The sequence below is a fragment of the Ciconia boyciana genome, chromosome 7 (genome assembly GCF_034638445.1).
Source record: "Ciconia boyciana chromosome 7, ASM3463844v1, whole genome shotgun sequence".
Classification (NCBI taxonomy): domain Eukaryota; kingdom Metazoa; phylum Chordata; class Aves; order Ciconiiformes; family Ciconiidae; genus Ciconia; species Ciconia boyciana.
Window position 1 is genome coordinate 43,606,145 of NC_132940.1, and position 18,784 is coordinate 43,624,928.

Sequence of the window (18,784 nt, forward strand, 5' to 3'; positions counted from 1 at the left end):
CTTAAAAAATGTTTCTCTTGCCTTGCAGTGGAGAAGTGACACGCTGCTTATAAAACATCTTGCTCAAATCTGTCTTTTCTATTATTAAGCAAGCAGGTTTCAGTTTAAAACTGCCACCTTACTGACTTAATTAAAGCCACCTGATATTTTATAAGTCTTTGATAACAAAGTTTCCATCTCTTGCATGTAATTAAGTTGAATCCCAGGAACAATTTACTTGACTGATCTTTCATTAAGCATAGCAGCAGGATAGCACTTCTCAAGTAAGGGATCAGTGGGAACTTTATAAACCTTTATTAGAGAAACTGTCCACTACCTTGCCACTTTTCACCTTTCAAAAAAGTACCACTTTATGTAGGAAAAAAAAATATTAAAGACAGAACACAAGCTAACTGCCTTAATATTTTCTGAGTCAACCAAAATGTGTTTGTCATTTACTAAGCCTCATCTATTTCAGAGGTCTGCCTGGTGTATTAATAGTCCCTCACTCTATCAGGCTGGAAGAAAATGTGAATTTTAGAGTCCTTTTTAGAGTCCTTAAATCATTCTGCTTTTCCACTGCAGTTCCAATAAGGGCTTGTACTAGATAGCGTGCTTTAAAAATGAGCAGAACTCAGTAATGTGCTGAAAGCATACTTTTTTTTTCCTCTTCCTATGCCACATACTGATCATCTGGGTAGAAAGGAAGAGACAGACTGGCCTAAAAAAAAAAAAAGGTAAAAAAGTCATAATCACTCTTAAAGGAACAGACCATGAATGCGGAGGATGCACTGATGATCTTTGCTATTCCTTGTATAATCTGCTCCTAATTACCCCACATAATTGCATGAGGCAAAGCAATTACCTGTAGCCAAAGGTAGAGAATCAATCCAGTAGTTTCCATGGAAAGTTACAGCATTCATCTGCAGCTGAACTGAGCTGAATTTCTTGTCACTACTGGGTGTGCACGCTGCACCAGCTGGGGTAACATGTTGATCCCTACTACAGCTATCATGGATTGAGTCTTTTGTTCCTTCTTTTCTCTTCTTTGAAAGAAAACTGATGGTTAGGCAGCAGCAGGAAGCTCTGGGCCACCTAGAAGGGTAAATGGAAATCTATTACCATTATGTATTTCAAAAATAATAAGTGAGTAATTTTCTGCTAATAGTAAGAATTATCCTGGATTAGTCTCCCTCCTGGAAACTAGCAAGCTCCAGGTATCTCGGTTATATCTCTTTTATAACCTCTAGTCTATAAAAAGCTAATACTTAGCATCCTTCGGTCAATATTAAAAAAAAAAGTATCCACATTTCAAAAAGTATGCACAGACCAGATGTACCATGGATTTGACCTGAACCACTACATTCAGTTAACCACTGGCGGCAGGACTGTTGTAAGCCAGAGCCAGAATGCTTGTTAATATTTGGTTGCCTGCTGTGGCACCAAAACCTCCTAACAGGTATATGAGAAAAAGTGGGGAGGGATGGTGAGAAAGGGAAGGAAAAAGGTGGCTTGGAGGCAGCACCCTAAATACCCAATCCGTATTTTTATGTCATAGGATAAGCAGGGAGCACACTAGAGACAACAAAATTACCAGAACTGTTGTACAGTTTATACTTTTTGAGATTTAGAGGGAGTTTTTCTATAGGCGGATCCACAATTTAACTGGAAACATGTTAGGGCTTCCACAAATCAAAATACTTTGGAAAACTCCGCACAGAGTACTTTGTATCACTTCTACAAAGGCTGTGACCAGCAGGGAGGGCATTGGAGTTGATGGGAAAGCACTAGTGAAAAGAACAGGATACAAGTCTAAAAGCCAAGAAAGACCAGGAAGTGGGAAGGGCCCTATTCCTCAGCTTTACATATGAATGCAAGTGTTAAAATACAGATTAGGAACAAAAGCAGGAGAAAGGGAATGTAGGGGAGATGCTGGTTTAAGAAGATAAAAGGCATGGGACTAGATTTAAGTAGTTGTGGGAGAAGGCGGGTGGGAGGTCTCAGCTTCAGAGTTCAGCTGCGTCCTTCCCCAGTACCCAAAGAGCCCCAAAGAGGGACCCCCAAGTACAAGAGAAGATGTAATCTGAGCTCTTGCTTTCCCTTTTGTCACCTCATTTCCAGTTCTGTATTCAAGAACTGGGCTTTTTGCTCTACCTGCACCAACCTTGTAATATTCTGCTTGTCTGATGTTGAAAGAGGCCAACTGATGTGGAAAGCCCAGGGCGCGGGTCTTCTCGTGAAGCAATAAACTGAACCAAAGCCCCCTCCTTCCTGCCAGGGACCTGCAAACCAAAAGAGTGGGAAGGGATTTTGGGACACTGGCTGATACCCCCCTCACCATAAGGACTAATATCATGAAGTCCTGGCAAAATCTTCTGAGATGCAGGCAAGTGTTCCCTCAACATGAGCTCTGCCAAAGCAGTGTTTGAACCAACAGGCTCATCACATAAAGTTACTTAGTGCAGATACAGCATAGCATCAGTCTTAAAGGTGGGGAGTGAAACACCATTGACTCCACTTTCTATGGTGTCAGGTGCCTGGCTCCAAGAAAATGTGCCTGAAGTTACAGTTCTGAGCACAAGGCATGTATCTTAGTCAGCTACAGAAAAGCTGGGTAGTTTCAAGAGTGTGTATTAGCTTACACCAGCAGCCCCCAGTTTTCACCAGCTCATGCCCATCCACTATGCAAGTAACATACTGTGAGCAAAGGCCACCCCCACCTTTTTCTTATCTCTCAGTTTTCCTCTTCTTCAGGGCTTGCTAAGAGTGAGTGAGCATGCTCAGCCTGAATAGAATGCTTTCTAGCAAGAGCAGAACACACTGAAGAGAAAGGCGCATGACACTGAATATGAGTGCCAGTTCTCCAGCAGATTTTATGCAGGCAAGGAGGAAAGAAAATGTGGTCTCTTTCCAGGAGTATGACTGTTGAAGAACTGGTTTTCAAAGCCCAGAGATAATTCCTGTGGTGTTTTGTGACAGCCACATCCTCTAAAAGAGTCTGCTATCTCTTTAATTAGCAGATTTTGTTTAACATCTCAGGGTTTTATGTTGCATGCTTAGGACTTGAACCCAAGAGGGATAAAGTATCACAGGACACCGTAATAATACTGATAATCCTTAGGAGATGGAAACTTCAGTGTTAACTGGCTGTAGGACTGAGCCACAAAGAGCCTGAATCTCTTCTCCTCCCTTTCGCCTCTTCTGTCTTTATTTACATTTTTGCCTGGTGCCCAGTTGTTGCCCAAAATATTTGCACAGCAGGCAGCCTCTTTCTTGCCCTGGTTCCTTAGATTTGGTACTTCTTCTTGGTGCCTTGCCTTTGAACACAGTACTGAAAATACACACCAAAAAGATGAGGAAAAACAAGAACAACAAAACCATGGCCAGCATGTTAGACAGACATGCAGACAAAAATGTCTCACTGAGAAACCAAACCAAACAATGGCTTGGACATCCTCAGTTTTGCCTTCTTTTTGGGAGGGTGACTCAGTGAACAACCCTTTTGTTCAGCTACTTTGTTTGTTATATCCAAACCTACTGCAAATTGGGTCACATGGAAAGAATCTGCCATCCCTCTTAGCAACACATGGCATCCTATACATACCCGTAACTTAATTAATACCTAATAAAATCTCAGTATTGCATGGTTGACAAAGAGTTTTCAGCGCAAGGGACAGAGCTGCTCCTATTTATAGCATCAGCACATATTATACAAATTCAAGCAAGCTCAGAGTCAGCAATTGGCAGAAATTGATCTAGCCTTTGCTATGTAAGTATCCTCTGCTTTGCAGCCCAAATGAAATAAAAGCCAAAGCAAGCAAATTCAACCACATCTAGTAATTGCCATGCTCCTGTTCAGAAGGTCCCAGGGACAAGAGAACAAAGATTACATCTAAGAAGAGCTTCACCAAAAATAGGTTTTGTTCAAAACCTGAGCGTAGGCATCTATAGTTAGGATAGCTGACTTCTCTAAACTCAGAAGCCTCTTTTACACTGAGGCCAGCTACTCTTGCACAGCATCGAGCACAGCCTAATCAGCTCCACCTTCACCCTCAACTACTCCCACTAATTTGGCTGGCTTGGCCCACTCACCCATCAGCTTTTTGGGTGAACAAATATAACTGCTGTGTAGGCAGATCTGCCACTGCTCCTCAACCCTGAGAGGAAAATCGTTGAGAGGAAAAAGGATACCAAAATTTATTCCTAGTTTTAAGTGATGAGAATGTTCTGTCTACTTCCCCTTGCACTCACCAGCTGAAACACGTTCAAGCATTAAATAAGCTGAAGGGAAACACCTGGTCTAGGGACCTTCAGCTTTCCTTTGCTTTAGCTCCATAAAAGTATAAGCAGTTCAATACAGGGCTAGAAGCATTACCTAATCCCACCTATTGTAGTTTCTCCCTCTTCCCTTATTACTGCTATTAACTATCCTTGACAACTTTAAGATGAGAGGTAGAACCTGAAATTCAGCTGATGACATGGAAATTGAGGTTATCTTCCAAGGGATCGAGGAAAAGCAGCTGGCTTTCCTTTGAGAAAAAAAAAAGAGTTGTAGCTACTCACTCCTATTTACAGTGCCTGGTACACTCACATGACAGGGCTCCGGCTTCACGAACATGGCAGCAGCACTTTAGCCTGCTGATATTACAGACCAGGGACTGAGATCAGGGCCCCTTGCAGAATTCAGTCATGAAGGATGTTTTTCCAGGTCTTTAATCTTCACCCAACTTGCCAGCCATAGCCAAATTCTTTCTGGCAGAGTCTGCCTCCTAAGGGAGGAAGAAATAATATTTAATGGTGAAACATTTAGAAGAACAGCTACCATGAAACCTCTCTCTCACACACACACACTTCACTGTTTGTTGCTATTTCTTCTAAAACTGGCCTAATCTCACATGGCATAGAGGGCAGCTGATCATTGATTAGAAGAGACTGCTTCATGGGGTCAACTGGACTCCACCACAAATAGAAGCCAATAGTGCCAACGGACAAGCAATGAAAAATGTAATTAGATTAGCTCTAATTCAGCTAATTACATGGGCACAATAGTTACGCAGCTAAAGCGAGCTCTCTATACATTCTCTTCTTGTCCCCCTACACTGTTTCACACCTTTCCGCCCAGGAATGAGGGCAACCCAAATGATTACTAGTAGATGCCCAAACTACGCTGCAATCTTTCTCTATCCACCCTCTCTTTGTAGCATCCACAGCAAATCCAGGTGACTTTAGGTACAGAGCATCCTCCAATTGCGGTCTCCATTTCCCTGTGTTTATCTTCAAGGCCTATTAAATTGTATCCCGCCCCACCAATTACCCCTATTCCCAAGAATGTGTATTCTGCTTTAATCCTACATCTAAGAAACCATCAGCTACCAGATCACGTGGACACAGCTAGTCCCTGTTCTGCCAGTGAAGATGCTGGTCAGCACAGCATTTAAAGAGTCTTGTTAATGCCCAGAGGCAGTATTTCCAGCTCTATATTACAGCTGGGGAGCCATGAACAAATATTCTTCTCAGGCTTTTTCAAAACATCTAACACAGCTGCATCAAGGACCACGTGTGCCAGCAGCAGGCAAAGCTTCACTACTGTAGGGTGGGACATCAGAGCACTCTCTTGGACATTTCAGGCACGACTAGGGTTACCCTCTGGGGTATTTCCACAGAGTTGCTTCTGATGAATGGGCTACCCTATTCTATGGCTCCCGATTTACATGGAAATTTATCTTGGTGAAGTCCCTGGGTGCACATGCTGGCCCTGCTCTATCTTCATGGTAAGCCTAGAGTGCTCTGCATAAGTGGGACAGGAAGTTAGCAGTCTTGTTTTTAATCACTTGAGGTTTTGATTTCATTAGCATTTTTCCAGATTTTTATTCATCCTCTGTAAAATTTTCCAAAAAGCAGAAAGTCTAGTCAGCCAGGTCAGATTGTAGAGGATATACCAGTTTGTCCCTCCAGAAGTCATCAGGACATATTCCCCTTGTCCCATTCTGCTCTGCCAAGAGGAACCTAAAAATCTCTCTGGCATTAAGTACCACCGTATAGGACTTTAAAAAATCTCCTACTATCTTTATTGTCCAGGTGAAAAAGATCATACACTGTGGGTAATGGAGGGCATATACTGTGGGACTCCTGAAAACACACAGCCAATTTTTATATAGTCATCAAAAAGAAAAATCAGTAGTCTTATGAGCTGATCTGCCACTCTGTGCTCTTGTGACTTCTGAATCACCTTTCACAGATCTCAGTGAGACACACCAAAACATGCTGGCATCTGAATCCAAGAAAATCTCTTACCCAGCAGCATATAAGGTTGCATTCCTGAATGAACATACTACGCCGTTAATGAGCTGAAAGCACCTCAATGTATTAAAATCACTTCTTTTCTGGGTCAAGAAAGAGAAGTTACAGTGTCCCACAATCTACTACAAGCCATACACAGAATATCCACATTCCAGACGTGACCCTGGAACAGCACGTGGCTGCAGGTATGCATGATGGCCCAAGTATATTAAAAAAATCCATGTGGATGCCTAAAGATACATATATTTGAGTTGGCTCAAACTCCTCTGGATACAAGTCAAAATATCAGCTTCCCTAGTGAGGGACAGTCCTAAGAGGCAAGAGTTCAGAAGGTGATAAGCAATAGCATTACTTTTCTTCAAAAATCTCTATCTGAAGTTCAATGCTTGGGCATAAACATAATGTCTTTTCCAGGACACAATTCCAAGGAAAAAAAAGGGGAATAAAACATTTACTTAAAAGTCTCATTTTACAGTTCTTATAAATATTTTAAAAGGGCAACAGACAGTTACAGGGGACACAAGATACAAACACCTTAAAACATTCCTGTTTGTTAAAATTCATATTTGATGAGTAATGTAGCCTCCAGGTTACTATAGCAGCAAGATTCATCACCTAGGTGACCAAGCACTAATGATGTCAACATTAAGCTATCCCTACACACACTCTCAGACTGTGTACGTTATCGGACTTTCATTTATTGCAAGATGTTTTTCTTCATACCAACAAACGGATAGCAACAGACCATATGGACCCTCTCCGTGAGAAGTGAGCTTTCCTGACAGCATCAGCCTGCCTCGTTAAGGAGGACTGCTTTGGAGGGCATCACCTGTGTAAGGGCTGGGCACCTTAGGCATCCAACATGTGCAACCTGATTTCCTACCAGAGTAATAAGTAGCAACAGAACTTGCATAAAAGCTCTCAGGAAAAGCTGCTGATGGACAAAGAGGTCACTTAACATACTAGAGAGTCTGAAGTATAAATCTGCACAGAACAGGAGGAATCTCTTGGAAAATGCATTGCAAGGTCTTCCCCCAGATAAGTATTCCTTTTGGGAAGTCAAACTTTCACTAAGAAACACCAAATACAATAAAATAAATTCCCAAATCAATACAATATCTATTACATGGGGATGATCTATTCCAAATAAACCTGTGCTTTCTATGTGCTTCAGGCCTTGCAAGCAAGTCGTCACAGCACAACACAGCAGAGCAGTTCATGAGCTTGCCCTGAACCACTAGCTGGGCAATAGACCAGGAGAGCTGCACAAGGTAATCAGATCGGTGATGTAACTCACAGAGAGTCTGGGTGACTTCATACAGCGCTGCATACAGTTAAGGACATGCCCTCAATTACATGGTTTCACTAATGCTGTTTAACTCTGGATATCTGAGAAACACTCATGAGTACAGATGTGTTTGTTTACAACCAAGCAACATATCACTTTGATTACAAAGGAAGATTAAACCCAAGGCTCCTGAAAAATACTGATTTTTTGGTAACAACATTACATAATTGGTAACTTCCATAGTCTAAAGGGATTTTAATTTGTTGGGTTAAAGGGAATGAAATGGAATTGGGATTTTTTTTTCCCCTTTTGTTAAAGGCTGCCTTTATATCCCATAGAAAAATTAACTGAGGCAAAAATCTTTTTCCTTCCACTTTAATAAACGGGGATGACTCATTATTTCCCCATTTTACTTTAAATATCCTGTCATCATTTTGCTTCGTTCAGCTATTCTCTCAACTTCATACAGCACTTGCTGTAATGACGCAGGAAGTCCTCTGTGGTTCTTTTGCCCTTTCAATACGTCTCTCATCAACAGAGCGCTCTGACCTTTAAACATCACTTACTTTACTTGCCCAGCAGATACCTGCAACCCCCAAAGACAGTGTTTCTTTAATCTCGCTTTCCTAGATAGCAGGAAATTACATTGTCTTGAAAGAACCAGAAAAATATGCCATACCTTCTCAAGCCCTCACACATATTGAAGCACACTCACATCTTGTGCTGCAGTTTAAATTTTCACAAGTAGAGCGAGCCGTTTGGCTTCACAGACACTTCAGTAGGTAGGGAAACCTCTTGTATCAAATTTATTTGTTTGAAACCTAAGTGTTTGCTTCCTTATCTTTTGACCATCTTTCACTGCCTATTACCTCATGTTCCTTATGCTGAGTGAAAACCATGGTGTCTTTTACTTGCTTATCCGCGCAAAGGTTGAAGAAAGACCATTAGAAACCAAGCCCTTCATAATTTTGGAGAACAAAAGAATAATTCTGCTCCTGATAAAGCCAGTTTTTTTTTGTCTGTCCCTCTCACTGGCTGATGATGGGATAACACCAGCAAAGGAAAACAAGATCAAACTAGTGCTGAATCTGAGAAGATAAAAGAAAAGACAAAATTCAGAGAGAAAGGAAACACATTTCTACAGCAAAGGATATTTTACACTGAGGCTAGACAAGGGCAAAAGATGCCAGGAGAAAACAGGGCCTCTCTGTTTCAGGAAAGAAGACATCTGCTGGCAGAGGGCTACTGGGCCCTGAAAGATTCAACCTCAACACAGAGAACACTTGAACAGTGGAAAACAAAGAATAAGAGCATGGAAATGAATAAATGTTTTATTGTTTGCTGAGAACTGTACATTCTTTGTTGTGGATAAATGCAGCTTGAATTTTGCAAAGCTTTTGTATTTGCTTGCTTCCATCATGAAAAGGCCCTTCAGAGGTGAGCCACTAACCAGAAACACCCAAGGGCTCCCACCCCGGTCAAAGGAGAGGCCGGAGCTGCCTGGGAGGCTGAGGCTCAGCCCCAGCTGCGAGAGCCAACTAACAGCAGCAAAGTCCAGATTCCGTGAGAGAGAAACCACAGGACATGGACGCCCTGATTTGCTGATATCAGTGAACAGTGTCACTTTGAAACTGTCAGATGAACTAACCGAGGTGAACGGTATACACCGATATAGTTAACTGGCGAAGGAACTCTCCACATTTTTTTGTGTGTAAATTATATGAAATAATGTTTTTCTAGTTCATACCCCTAATAGTCCTCTTCAGAGGATTGTATATCAAAGGTCAGCACGTCCTTCTACACAACTGGGTACCTTTAATGAATAACTGAACTTTAAACAGTGAATTTAATTAAAATGCATCACTTCGCTAGAGAAAATATTCAGCGCTTGTGACACTACGCAATACTGCACTCAGTGCAAAGATACAACATAAACAAGGAACGTTTGGAACGTTTGTGTATCACCCTGCATGACTTAACTTCCTATTACTTTCTACCTTTTTCTTTTTAAGTACATATTTATATTTATATATTTAGAAGAGATAACAGGCTAACCAAACATTTCAGAATGGCCAACAGCTGCTCAGGCGGAAATCTTGCCATTATGAGATTGCAACCATGCTCAACTCTTCAGAAACAAGACTTCTTTCACTAAGTGTTTTGTTGGTCTTTCCTGCAGGAGTGGTGAAATGCTGAGTGCTTCTAACTGAGAAATGAAATGGGTCCGAAATGCTGCCTAAAAATGACTTTCATTTTTATCACTCTCAAAAACAAGATGCAACAACAGGAAAAGCCCGTAAGAATTCATCTGTTGTTTCAAAGTGCAAGAGCAGCTCATGACAGCACCTGAAAGGCAGTTCTGTAAGGCTTCATATGTTACGTAACGACAAACAAGTAAGATAAACTTTATTCATCTGCTTCTTTGTGGGGAAGGCTCACACTAGTGAAAACCCAAAAAACAGCATACAACTGCTTGAACAAAATCATCAAAGGAAGCCTACAAAGGAAGTGGGCACAGAACCTCTTGACTACCTTCTTCCCCCTTTTTATAATGCATAGAGTACTTGAGAAAGAAAAAACCTTTCAGGGTTTTTCAGTAGTTCTTCCTTACTCTAAAAAGAATTTTTTGCCCCTGCTTCTCTTTTACATTAAAAATTGAAGGCTCTGAGGCAAACAGCATCAAAGATATGCAGAAGTCGGGATCAAGCACATTGGTAAGGACATTTGGTTAGTGCTCATCTTGCACTGGATTCTCAGGGCTGCAGATGGAAGTCTGCAAATCTGAGGATTCAAAAACAAAACTAAACCAAACCAAACCTAGTTCAGCTGCAAGAAATATTTTTAAAAGGCCAAAAAAATAACATCTCTAAATTGCTAATGGTTTAGCTTTAAAAAAAAAAGGGCAGACACACACACACACAAAAAAAAAACCCCTCCAAAAATTCACAGCTATCCTTGGGCAGAGGACACTTGTCCTTGATACCTAGAGTGAAATTTAGTGATAAATAAAACACCTTTTCATGGCCTTTGACAATAATTTATATCAGTGGGTCTGCAGCTGGATATTTATTGCAATTTGATCTGTAGACAGTATCTCTAGGTGTGTCTGGAAGAAGTCCCTCTTACGGAAAAGGAATAATCAATGTGTTCATCCGTAAGATTTCCTGTGGTATTGGGACTTTCAGTGAGCAGCAGCAGGACAGTGACTGCATAACAGCTTGGTCTGTTCTCAGGGTTCAAGAAATGTTTTAAGCTAACTTGCATCCATATATGTTTCAAAATAGAAGTTCTGCCCCCAAGCTGTGCTATCATAGCAGTGCTGGGCTGCTGCTAAAGACCTAGCACTGGCCCATGACACCATGTACCCAAACCTGAACCAGAGCCACTTCTTTTGCTCAGTTCATATCAAAGGCGGGCAGGCAAGCCAGCAGTTTACACTGAAGCTAAAAAAGGAAAAAGTACTTCAGCATGTGGATAGGCTTAACATACACTGAAGTCCATGTTCAGGACACCAGTTTGAGATACTTGATCACAGCCTGTGAGCTCAGCCCTAAAAGATGAGCCTGTACGGTCCACACGAAAAGAAAGAGAGACCCATCAACACGCTGTGGAAGGACACTTAAACATTACCATGTCTTGAAGCACTTCACCTGCCTTTCTCCCTCCTTCTCCCTTCCCAATATGATACTGTCTTGCACTGCCAAGCCATGTTTCCTGTTCAGAAGCCTGCTTTTTTACCAGGATATGTTGCTAAATTGCACGATGCTTCCATGAATAGGCTTTAAATTACCTTTTGAGACAGGCTTGGATCCCAAATCCTTTTTCTGCTAAAAGGAATGGCACTTTCTCAGTCAGCTGGTCTCTTTTTTGAGTAGAAAAGCAGCAGCAGAGCTGTGGGAGAAGGACTGGAGACTGTTATTTCTTGTGCATCAACAGAACCAACTTCAACATTTAAGTCTAATCTGCCAGCAAATATGCCAGATAATTTTCTCCCCTGCATAACTCTTACAGGAGGATGAAACTTTTTTCTCTCTCAGACTGGTTATTGGTGAAACTATCTTCTAAAAAAAAAAAAAAAAACCCCAAAAGCCAAAAAACAAGAAAAACCCCAAACCAAAACAAAAAAAACCCCAAACACACACACACAAAAACACCCCACACCATCATCTCATTTGGAAGTTGGTAAGAGCAAGCAGATATGGCGCATCTGATGACATTTTGCCAGTTTCTTTCTCAGGGTAGAACTGAGCTTTCAAAACTGAAAAATTATTATGACTCTTTTTCCCTGTTCTGCATGTGTGTGTTTGGTAGATTGCCTACTGCATGTTGAGTTAGGGATGCTGAGCGCCTGCTCGTGTTCTCAGATTCATGTGGCTATGTTGCCCTAGTTAGGATTAAATGATACATTACACCCCAAGTCACCCTCTGCTAATGCCTGCTAGATGTTTTCTGGCATCAAGTTTTAGAATTGGAGCTGGTTGGGAATTTTCCATAGGGGATATCTTCTGAAAGAGAATTCTGTTTCTGAGAAAACAGAAATTTTCCATAAGGGGAAAAATGTTTTTTTTTGCCAAAAAAATTTTTTAAAGGTTGGTTTGCAAAGAGGATCAAAACAGTATTTCATTCTGAATTGACTTAGACTAACTAAACTGCGCAATGCCCCAGAGGATCCACATCAATTTTGGATACTTTCAGATGGAGACAGTCCAGCTAGAGAGCCCAGTCTCAGACAAAGCAAGGGCTGTGACCACAATTTTCAGACAGCCCTGTGTAACTGCCGCATTTCTGACAGCCATGGCTGCGAGTGCCAGAGGTGCCTGCTGTGCAGGGCAGGGGGTGGTGTTCAGTAATCCTCCCCGGTTACAGAGCAGGGTAGAAGGTTACAGCAGCCCCATGCAGGGATCTCCACCTGCAAGACACAGGCCCAGATACAAGTTTTCCAGTGAGGGAAGAGGCACTTCCCAGCAATCCCTAGATGCCTTCTCAGCTAGCATTTCCATCCCCATGTCCTCTCTTCCCTGCTGGAACCACCTCCTTCTCCTCCCCAGTCCCCTTCAGCCCCAAGCCATCCTGCAGGAGAGCATCCTCATCTCTCCCATCCTCTTCCTCTCTCAGCTCCCATCCCTGCTCCCTCACCCCTTGCACCCCGACTTCCACTCCAGAGTAACATACCTGCTTGCTGCTGCCACTTAGCAGCTCCACATTGACACTGGGAATAGTTGTAGCTGTCTCCTCCTCCCCATCCCACTTCCTTTGCTGGCTGCCTTCACCCCACACAGAGGCACAAACTCTGCTTGGCACCAGTAAACTGGGCAATGCACACATGTAGAGCCACAGTGGCCACCCCTATGCTGCTTCCCACCTGTAAGCCTGTCACAGGGAACATGAATGGGAGATTTGGAAAGCAGACTCCCTTAAGTCCTTTGCTTGTAGAGCAGAAGTTTCTCTTACAGCTGGGAATGCTCCCAAGGCTTGGTTTTTATTAATTTCTTTTTGCATTATAAACAAAAACACCTGACCTCTTGTACCTGGCCAAAAGGAGACCCTTCTCTGCCCACTGAGTACTGATCAGGAATGCCTTGAGACCTGGACTGTCCTAGAGACCAGCTCTAAAGCCCTCCAAGCCACCAGTAATCTTTTACATTTCAGTGGGCTCTGGATCAGGCCACAATATGCACAGAAACATCAACGAAGCCAGATCCAAAACCTGAAAGTGATGTTACCATGAACAACCAGTGCCTGCCCCAGATCTGCTTCTGTGCCATCCACTGCTGTGGAGGCAAAAAGGGACAGAAAACTACCCACTTTGGCACAGAAGTTTTCTTTGAGGTGTGGAGAACCTCAGATCAGAACTGCCAGTACTCTATCTGGGTAGAGATATCTTCTCACTTACCTTCTGCCTCCTGAAGTTAAAGGCCACACTGTAAGATAGGGACAATCAAATTAAAACCATCTCCTGGCTGTCACAGGACTTTTGACCCTTGATCTACAGACTACTTTTTCCCCCCTCTCCAAATAAAGCAAAACGTCCCTGAACGGCGAACATAAACCTGTAGTCATTGCAGACCTCTCAGAAGCAGACCACACGTGTCTAGAAGTTCAGCAGCTACAGGCTGAAGGACCTCTCTCCAGCAGAGTGCTCCAGCCAGCATTATTTCCAGCAGCCTTCAAACAGCTGTAAACTGTGCCAGAGGATAAGGTTGGAGAGGTGTGGAAATGTTGGCACAAAAAGCAGTTTCACTCAGGCAACAAGTAACAGTGACATGGTGTCCTAGTTTCAGCTGAGATAGAGTTAATTTTCTTTACAGTGGCTGGTGTGGGGCTATGTTTTGGATTTGTGCTGAAAACAGTGTTGATAATACAGAGATGTTTTACTTGTTGCTGCACTGGGCAAGGACTTTTCAGCTTCCCACGCTCTGTCAGGTGCAGAAGAAGCTGGGAGGGGATACAGCCAGGATAGTTGATCCAAACTGGCCAAAGGGCTATTCCATACCATATGACATCATGCTCAGCATATAAAGCTGGGGAAGAAGAAGGAAGGGGGGACATTTGGAGTGATGCCGTTTGTCTTCCCAAGTAACCATTACGCGTGATGGAGCCCTGCTTTCCTGGAGATGGCTGAACACCTGACTGCCCATGGGAAGTAGTGAATGAATTCCTTGCTTTGCTTCGCTTGCGTGCGTGGCTTTTGCTTTACCTATTAAACTGTTTTTATCTCAACCCTCGAGTTTTCTTACTTTTGCTCTTCCGATTCTCTCCCTCATCCCACTGGGGGGGAGCGAGTGAGCGGCTGCGTGGTGCTTAGTTGCCAGCTGGGGCTAAACCACAACACATGGGTATCATCACCCAGCGTGCTCCAGGAGAGGCTGCACACCAGTCCTGAGAACAGCCTTCATGTCAGGCCATGAAGCCATTGTCTGGGCAACGTTTCGAGCTCATTTGTCCCCTCAGTGTACCAATTTAAATGCTGTTTGATTTGCAATTGCCTTTTCTTATCCTGAAAGTGCTAATGAGTAAGATGGACAGTAGTGAAGGGAAAGAGGGTCTGGTTGAGATATTGACACTGCATGCAAATTACAAGGGTCAGTCTGAACCTGGGTACTAGGGGCATAGATTAGTCCTTAAACCTGTCACTGATTTGCCGTGCTGCTACCAGAAAACTGCTGCAGCAGAAACAGTCTTTTTAGGACTAATGGCCCAAGAAAATAGGAAATCAAAGATCTGATCCCCTCTGCTGAGTTCAGAAGATTCAGTGCAGACTGCTGTCTGGTCACAGGATGATACTGATACCACGACTGTCTGGAGAGCAAGGTTCACCTGTAATAACACCCTGCCAGCTAGCTTGAGATCAGAAGGAGACTGTCCCAGCCACCTGCCTACAGAAGTGACAGGAAAGACTGCAAAAGCTCACTCACTGACAGAGCCCATCACTGACACCAGAAACACAAATATAAGGGTTTATACAAACAGGGCAGCATTTTGAAAGCAGAGGTAAAACACTGTCTGCTTTATAAATCTGTTATCAACTCCTGGTATTTAGTGCCGCACACAGCTGTGTGTGGGTGCTGATAGCACCTGGCTTCCTAACATTATCTGGTCAACCAACCCCCATACCAAACCTGTGGCACCTCGTCCATTAGTAAGGTTCACCCTGGTCAAACTATGCTAGTGCTGCTCCCATCCCTCTCCACATCATCAACATTGTCGTGTGCCTGACACAGTGCTGTGAGCCCCATATGTGCCGTACTCATAATCTACTCTCGCTTTGCCTATTTGCTATTTTCTAATGATATCCAAATAGTGGCCTATAGGAAACCACATGTTGCCTGCAGCAATGATACTGGATAATAAACTCTTTATAACTGGAGAAAAAATGATTAGACATAAATAACTGCACTTCTTACATGAGATTCAGCAATTACGGAACATTTCCCAAAATATCCAAAAGAGCCCCTTGGAAAAAGGACAGAAAGGACAAACAACAAAAATTGGAAGGGAAGGGCAAGAGTGGAAAGAAGTGATTTGCCAAGAGGATTGGGATTTTGTAAGTGAAGAATCAGACTTGGTAAGAGAGGGACTAACTAACAGAAAACAGACCTGCATAAAATGTCCTTTATGGACTTGGAAGTTCAGAAGCAAGGAGTGGGAGCACCAGAAGAGATAAAGAAGATTTACAAACCACCATATCCCCAGACCAGAACCAGTTCAGCTCATGTGGCTGACTAAACAGAGTTATCTGAGTCAAAGACAGATAACACAAAACTGCTGTTCACACTGCAGTGCTGTGTTACAAGAATGCTGACAGCTCGGCTGCAAAACTGGGTCCTTTCTGACCCTTTGCTTCACTGCCTTATCTTGCTCCACGTTCTTTTTCCTGGAGGTTTTTATCTAATGTGGAAGAAATCTGTGGGATGAGGCACAGCCAGGTCAGCCAGGAGACTGCAGAAAGCTGACTCCACAGCAAGGGGCAGCTGTACCAGCAGCAGTGCCAACTCTCTCCTCCCCAGGAGTTGGCAGCACAGCCTATACAGCTGGTGGAAACGAGCTGAAACCACAAGCCACACAATGATATTTCACCTTGGGTGTTACCTGCCTAGCAGATGTTTTTCAAAACTAGATTGCGGTTTACTGCTCATTCTGAAGAGACATCAGACAACATAAATATCAATACAGTTATTAGCAATTCCTAGGTTTTGCGCATCTTTATTAGTAAAATAAGAAGGACTTTCTTTTTGGAACTGGGATGTCTAAAACTATCAATAACTCACTGTACTCACGAATTCAGCCTACTTGCTTTTTCCCATATGAACCTTATACCAGAGCCCACTACAAACTACAACACCACCTGTGCACAGCTGTCATGTGTTACTAATTACCAGAAGTGTAACGTGTAGTCAAGGGAAATTTAATTTACACAGTCAAGGCTAAAAAAAAACACAGCTCAGAAGAAACATTCAGCTAAAAGAAATGAACTCACAACTTAATGCTCTTTTAAAAGTTTCTGTACAAAAGTTTAAATTACCCCATGCTAGCTTTCAGTTTATTCTCATATCAAAGATACAAAGGGGAAACATTTTAAAACTGTAAAGTAGCAGTAAGGAATGAGACATGCTTTTCCCTAATACTTTAATAATTTCATTTTTGTCACCATGCCTCTCCCCTTCCACCAGCAGGTTTCACCCGAAGTGGGTGAATAGCCAAGAGAAGGGAAGACTGGCATTAGAAATTGGAGAGCTGGGCTCCAGCTTCCCAAACACCAAGAAGCAAGAATACTTTCAGCCACTGCCCATCATAGCTCTTTCACTCTTTGTTCTTTGTAAAATATCTGTTTCTTACATTAGATAAACTGAAGCCAACATTCCAATCCTGACTGTATAGTGTATACCATATTACATATATTGCACTCGGCCTACAACCTAGTATGGCAAACCATTTAACCTTTTAAATTAAATAACAGATATTTACAAGCTATTCACAACCTCCAATTAACTCATCTTATGCTTCTCTGTAGGTTTGTAACTGTTCCTGCTATGTTAGCTTTATCTGTGCTTTTTTTCCTTTCTAGAACATTGTTCTGATACGACTTAGAACTAAGATTCAACCCTAATCTGCATGTCTGTGTTTCGTAAGGGCTCCTCAAACATGAAGCATGTGCACCATCACAAAGTTAAGCCTAAAGGATTTCCCTACTGTTCTAATAGCCTGAAGAAACATTAGAAAAAAATAGCTCTGCCAATACACTGGTTTTGTGTGCGAGATTGTTCTCCTATTTCTTTAAGAAATAATTTCTAGGGCAAAAATGTTTTATGTAAAAATGTAATATTACTGTAAATCCTTAAATGCTGTTTTCAAGTAATTGGATATTAGCTGGCATGACCCAGCACTCTGTAATTGCAGAGATGGAAAAAGATGAGGAAATTCAGCTGCTGCAAGCCAAGTTTTACAGCCAGGTGAACCTTAGCACCTTTTAGTCTTTCCAGACTGTATTTCTCAACCTGTCTAGATGCCTAGAAGCCTGCAATACAGTCTGATTTCTCTTAGTGACACATTCTCTTTTAATTCCGTACAATCTGTGAGGCTGTTAAACAGCCAAGGCCAAAAACTTGGCTTGCTCACACCTCAGTTGTTTAAACACTGAACTACACATACTGCATGCCTTATTTAGATGCCTCAAATTATAGTTACGAAGGCTTATTTATTAGAATACACAACATTCTTAAGCTTGCCAAAACACCCCTAAAAATCTATACAGCTTCTATTCTTGTTTTTTGCTCAAATCAAATGCAAACCTAATCCTCTCCTGCAAGTCTCTAAGTAACACTAAGCAATACTAAATTCAGTTCAACATCTGTTTTAATAGTAGAACCTTGTTAAGCAACACTCACATTTTTAATCACCCTGAGCTTCTTCATGGTGGGATGTGAGGCATTCCCAAGGGCTGCCACAAGAGGAAGAAACAAGAACTGTAACGGGATCCTCCTTGACAGCTCAGTACATGGAATTTGCTGGGGAAGAAATGGAAAAACACCTACCGTTGATTTAATTTTAGGCAAGGAGAGCAGACAACTCCAGTTATAATCATTTATCTTAAATAGTACATACATAGCTGTTCTAATAGATATTAAAAGCAGCATATATATTTATCACTAGTTTTTTCCAAACAGATCCACCCCCCAAAAAACCATATCTAAACTATATCTTTATATTATAGCACATTGTTTATCTTCCTTCACTCCAAACATGCCCTCTTGATCAACCCTTTAGTGTTACCATTATTAAGAACACATAGGGCAATTCAGCTAGTGTCACCTCCAGACGTGTGACACCCCCTTGCTGGATGTAACCCTGCGTACCGGAGTTACGCTCAGCCCCACACTCAGCTCCACCACAACACAGCTGGAAAACTCTCCTGCAATAGATGGTGAGGAAACCTGTAGCATCAAGGGTCCATTTATGAAAAGTGACAGAAAACCAGTGCCGGCCAGGGCATTTCTGAGCAAGAAAACAAAATATTCTTACTTTTGTTGTGTAAACCAGAATCTCCAGTATGAACCCTCTAAAATTAAAAAAGCTTGCCTTTATATTTTGTTGTGAATACAGCATGCTTAACAAAAATCTAATTATATGTATAACTCAGGGTTTTGTGGTGGTGTTTTTTTAAATAGGGGTGAGTCAACAGATATCTTTAAATAGGAAGCAGAACAGGTCTTTTCTCTC

General features: G+C 42.2%; 1 protein-coding gene across 6 annotated transcripts in view; it reads right to left on the bottom strand.

Annotated features, from left to right (window-relative positions):
* The window catches only part of ITM2C (integral membrane protein 2C), a 51,261-nt gene that overhangs the window by 31,238 nt on the left and 1,239 nt on the right, over window positions 1-18,784 (bottom strand). For 2 of the 6 annotated variants that reach the window (XM_072868391.1, XM_072868395.1), the window contains exons 3-6: window positions 17,953-18,072; window positions 4,543-4,748; window positions 2,144-2,261; window positions 845-1,074 (exon numbers count right to left, since the gene is read on the bottom strand). In XM_072868391.1, the coding sequence (XP_072724492.1) occupies window positions 845-1,074; window positions 2,144-2,261; window positions 4,543-4,597 (403 nt within the window). In that variant the 5' untranslated portion in view covers window positions 4,598-4,748; window positions 17,953-18,072. Of the gene's footprint in view, window positions 1-844; window positions 1,075-2,143; window positions 2,262-4,542; window positions 4,749-11,357; window positions 11,473-17,952; window positions 18,096-18,420; window positions 18,450-18,784 lie in introns of those variants that run through there. The other 4 variants (XM_072868394.1, XM_072868393.1, XM_072868392.1 and 1 more) reach the window with 4 other exon arrangements.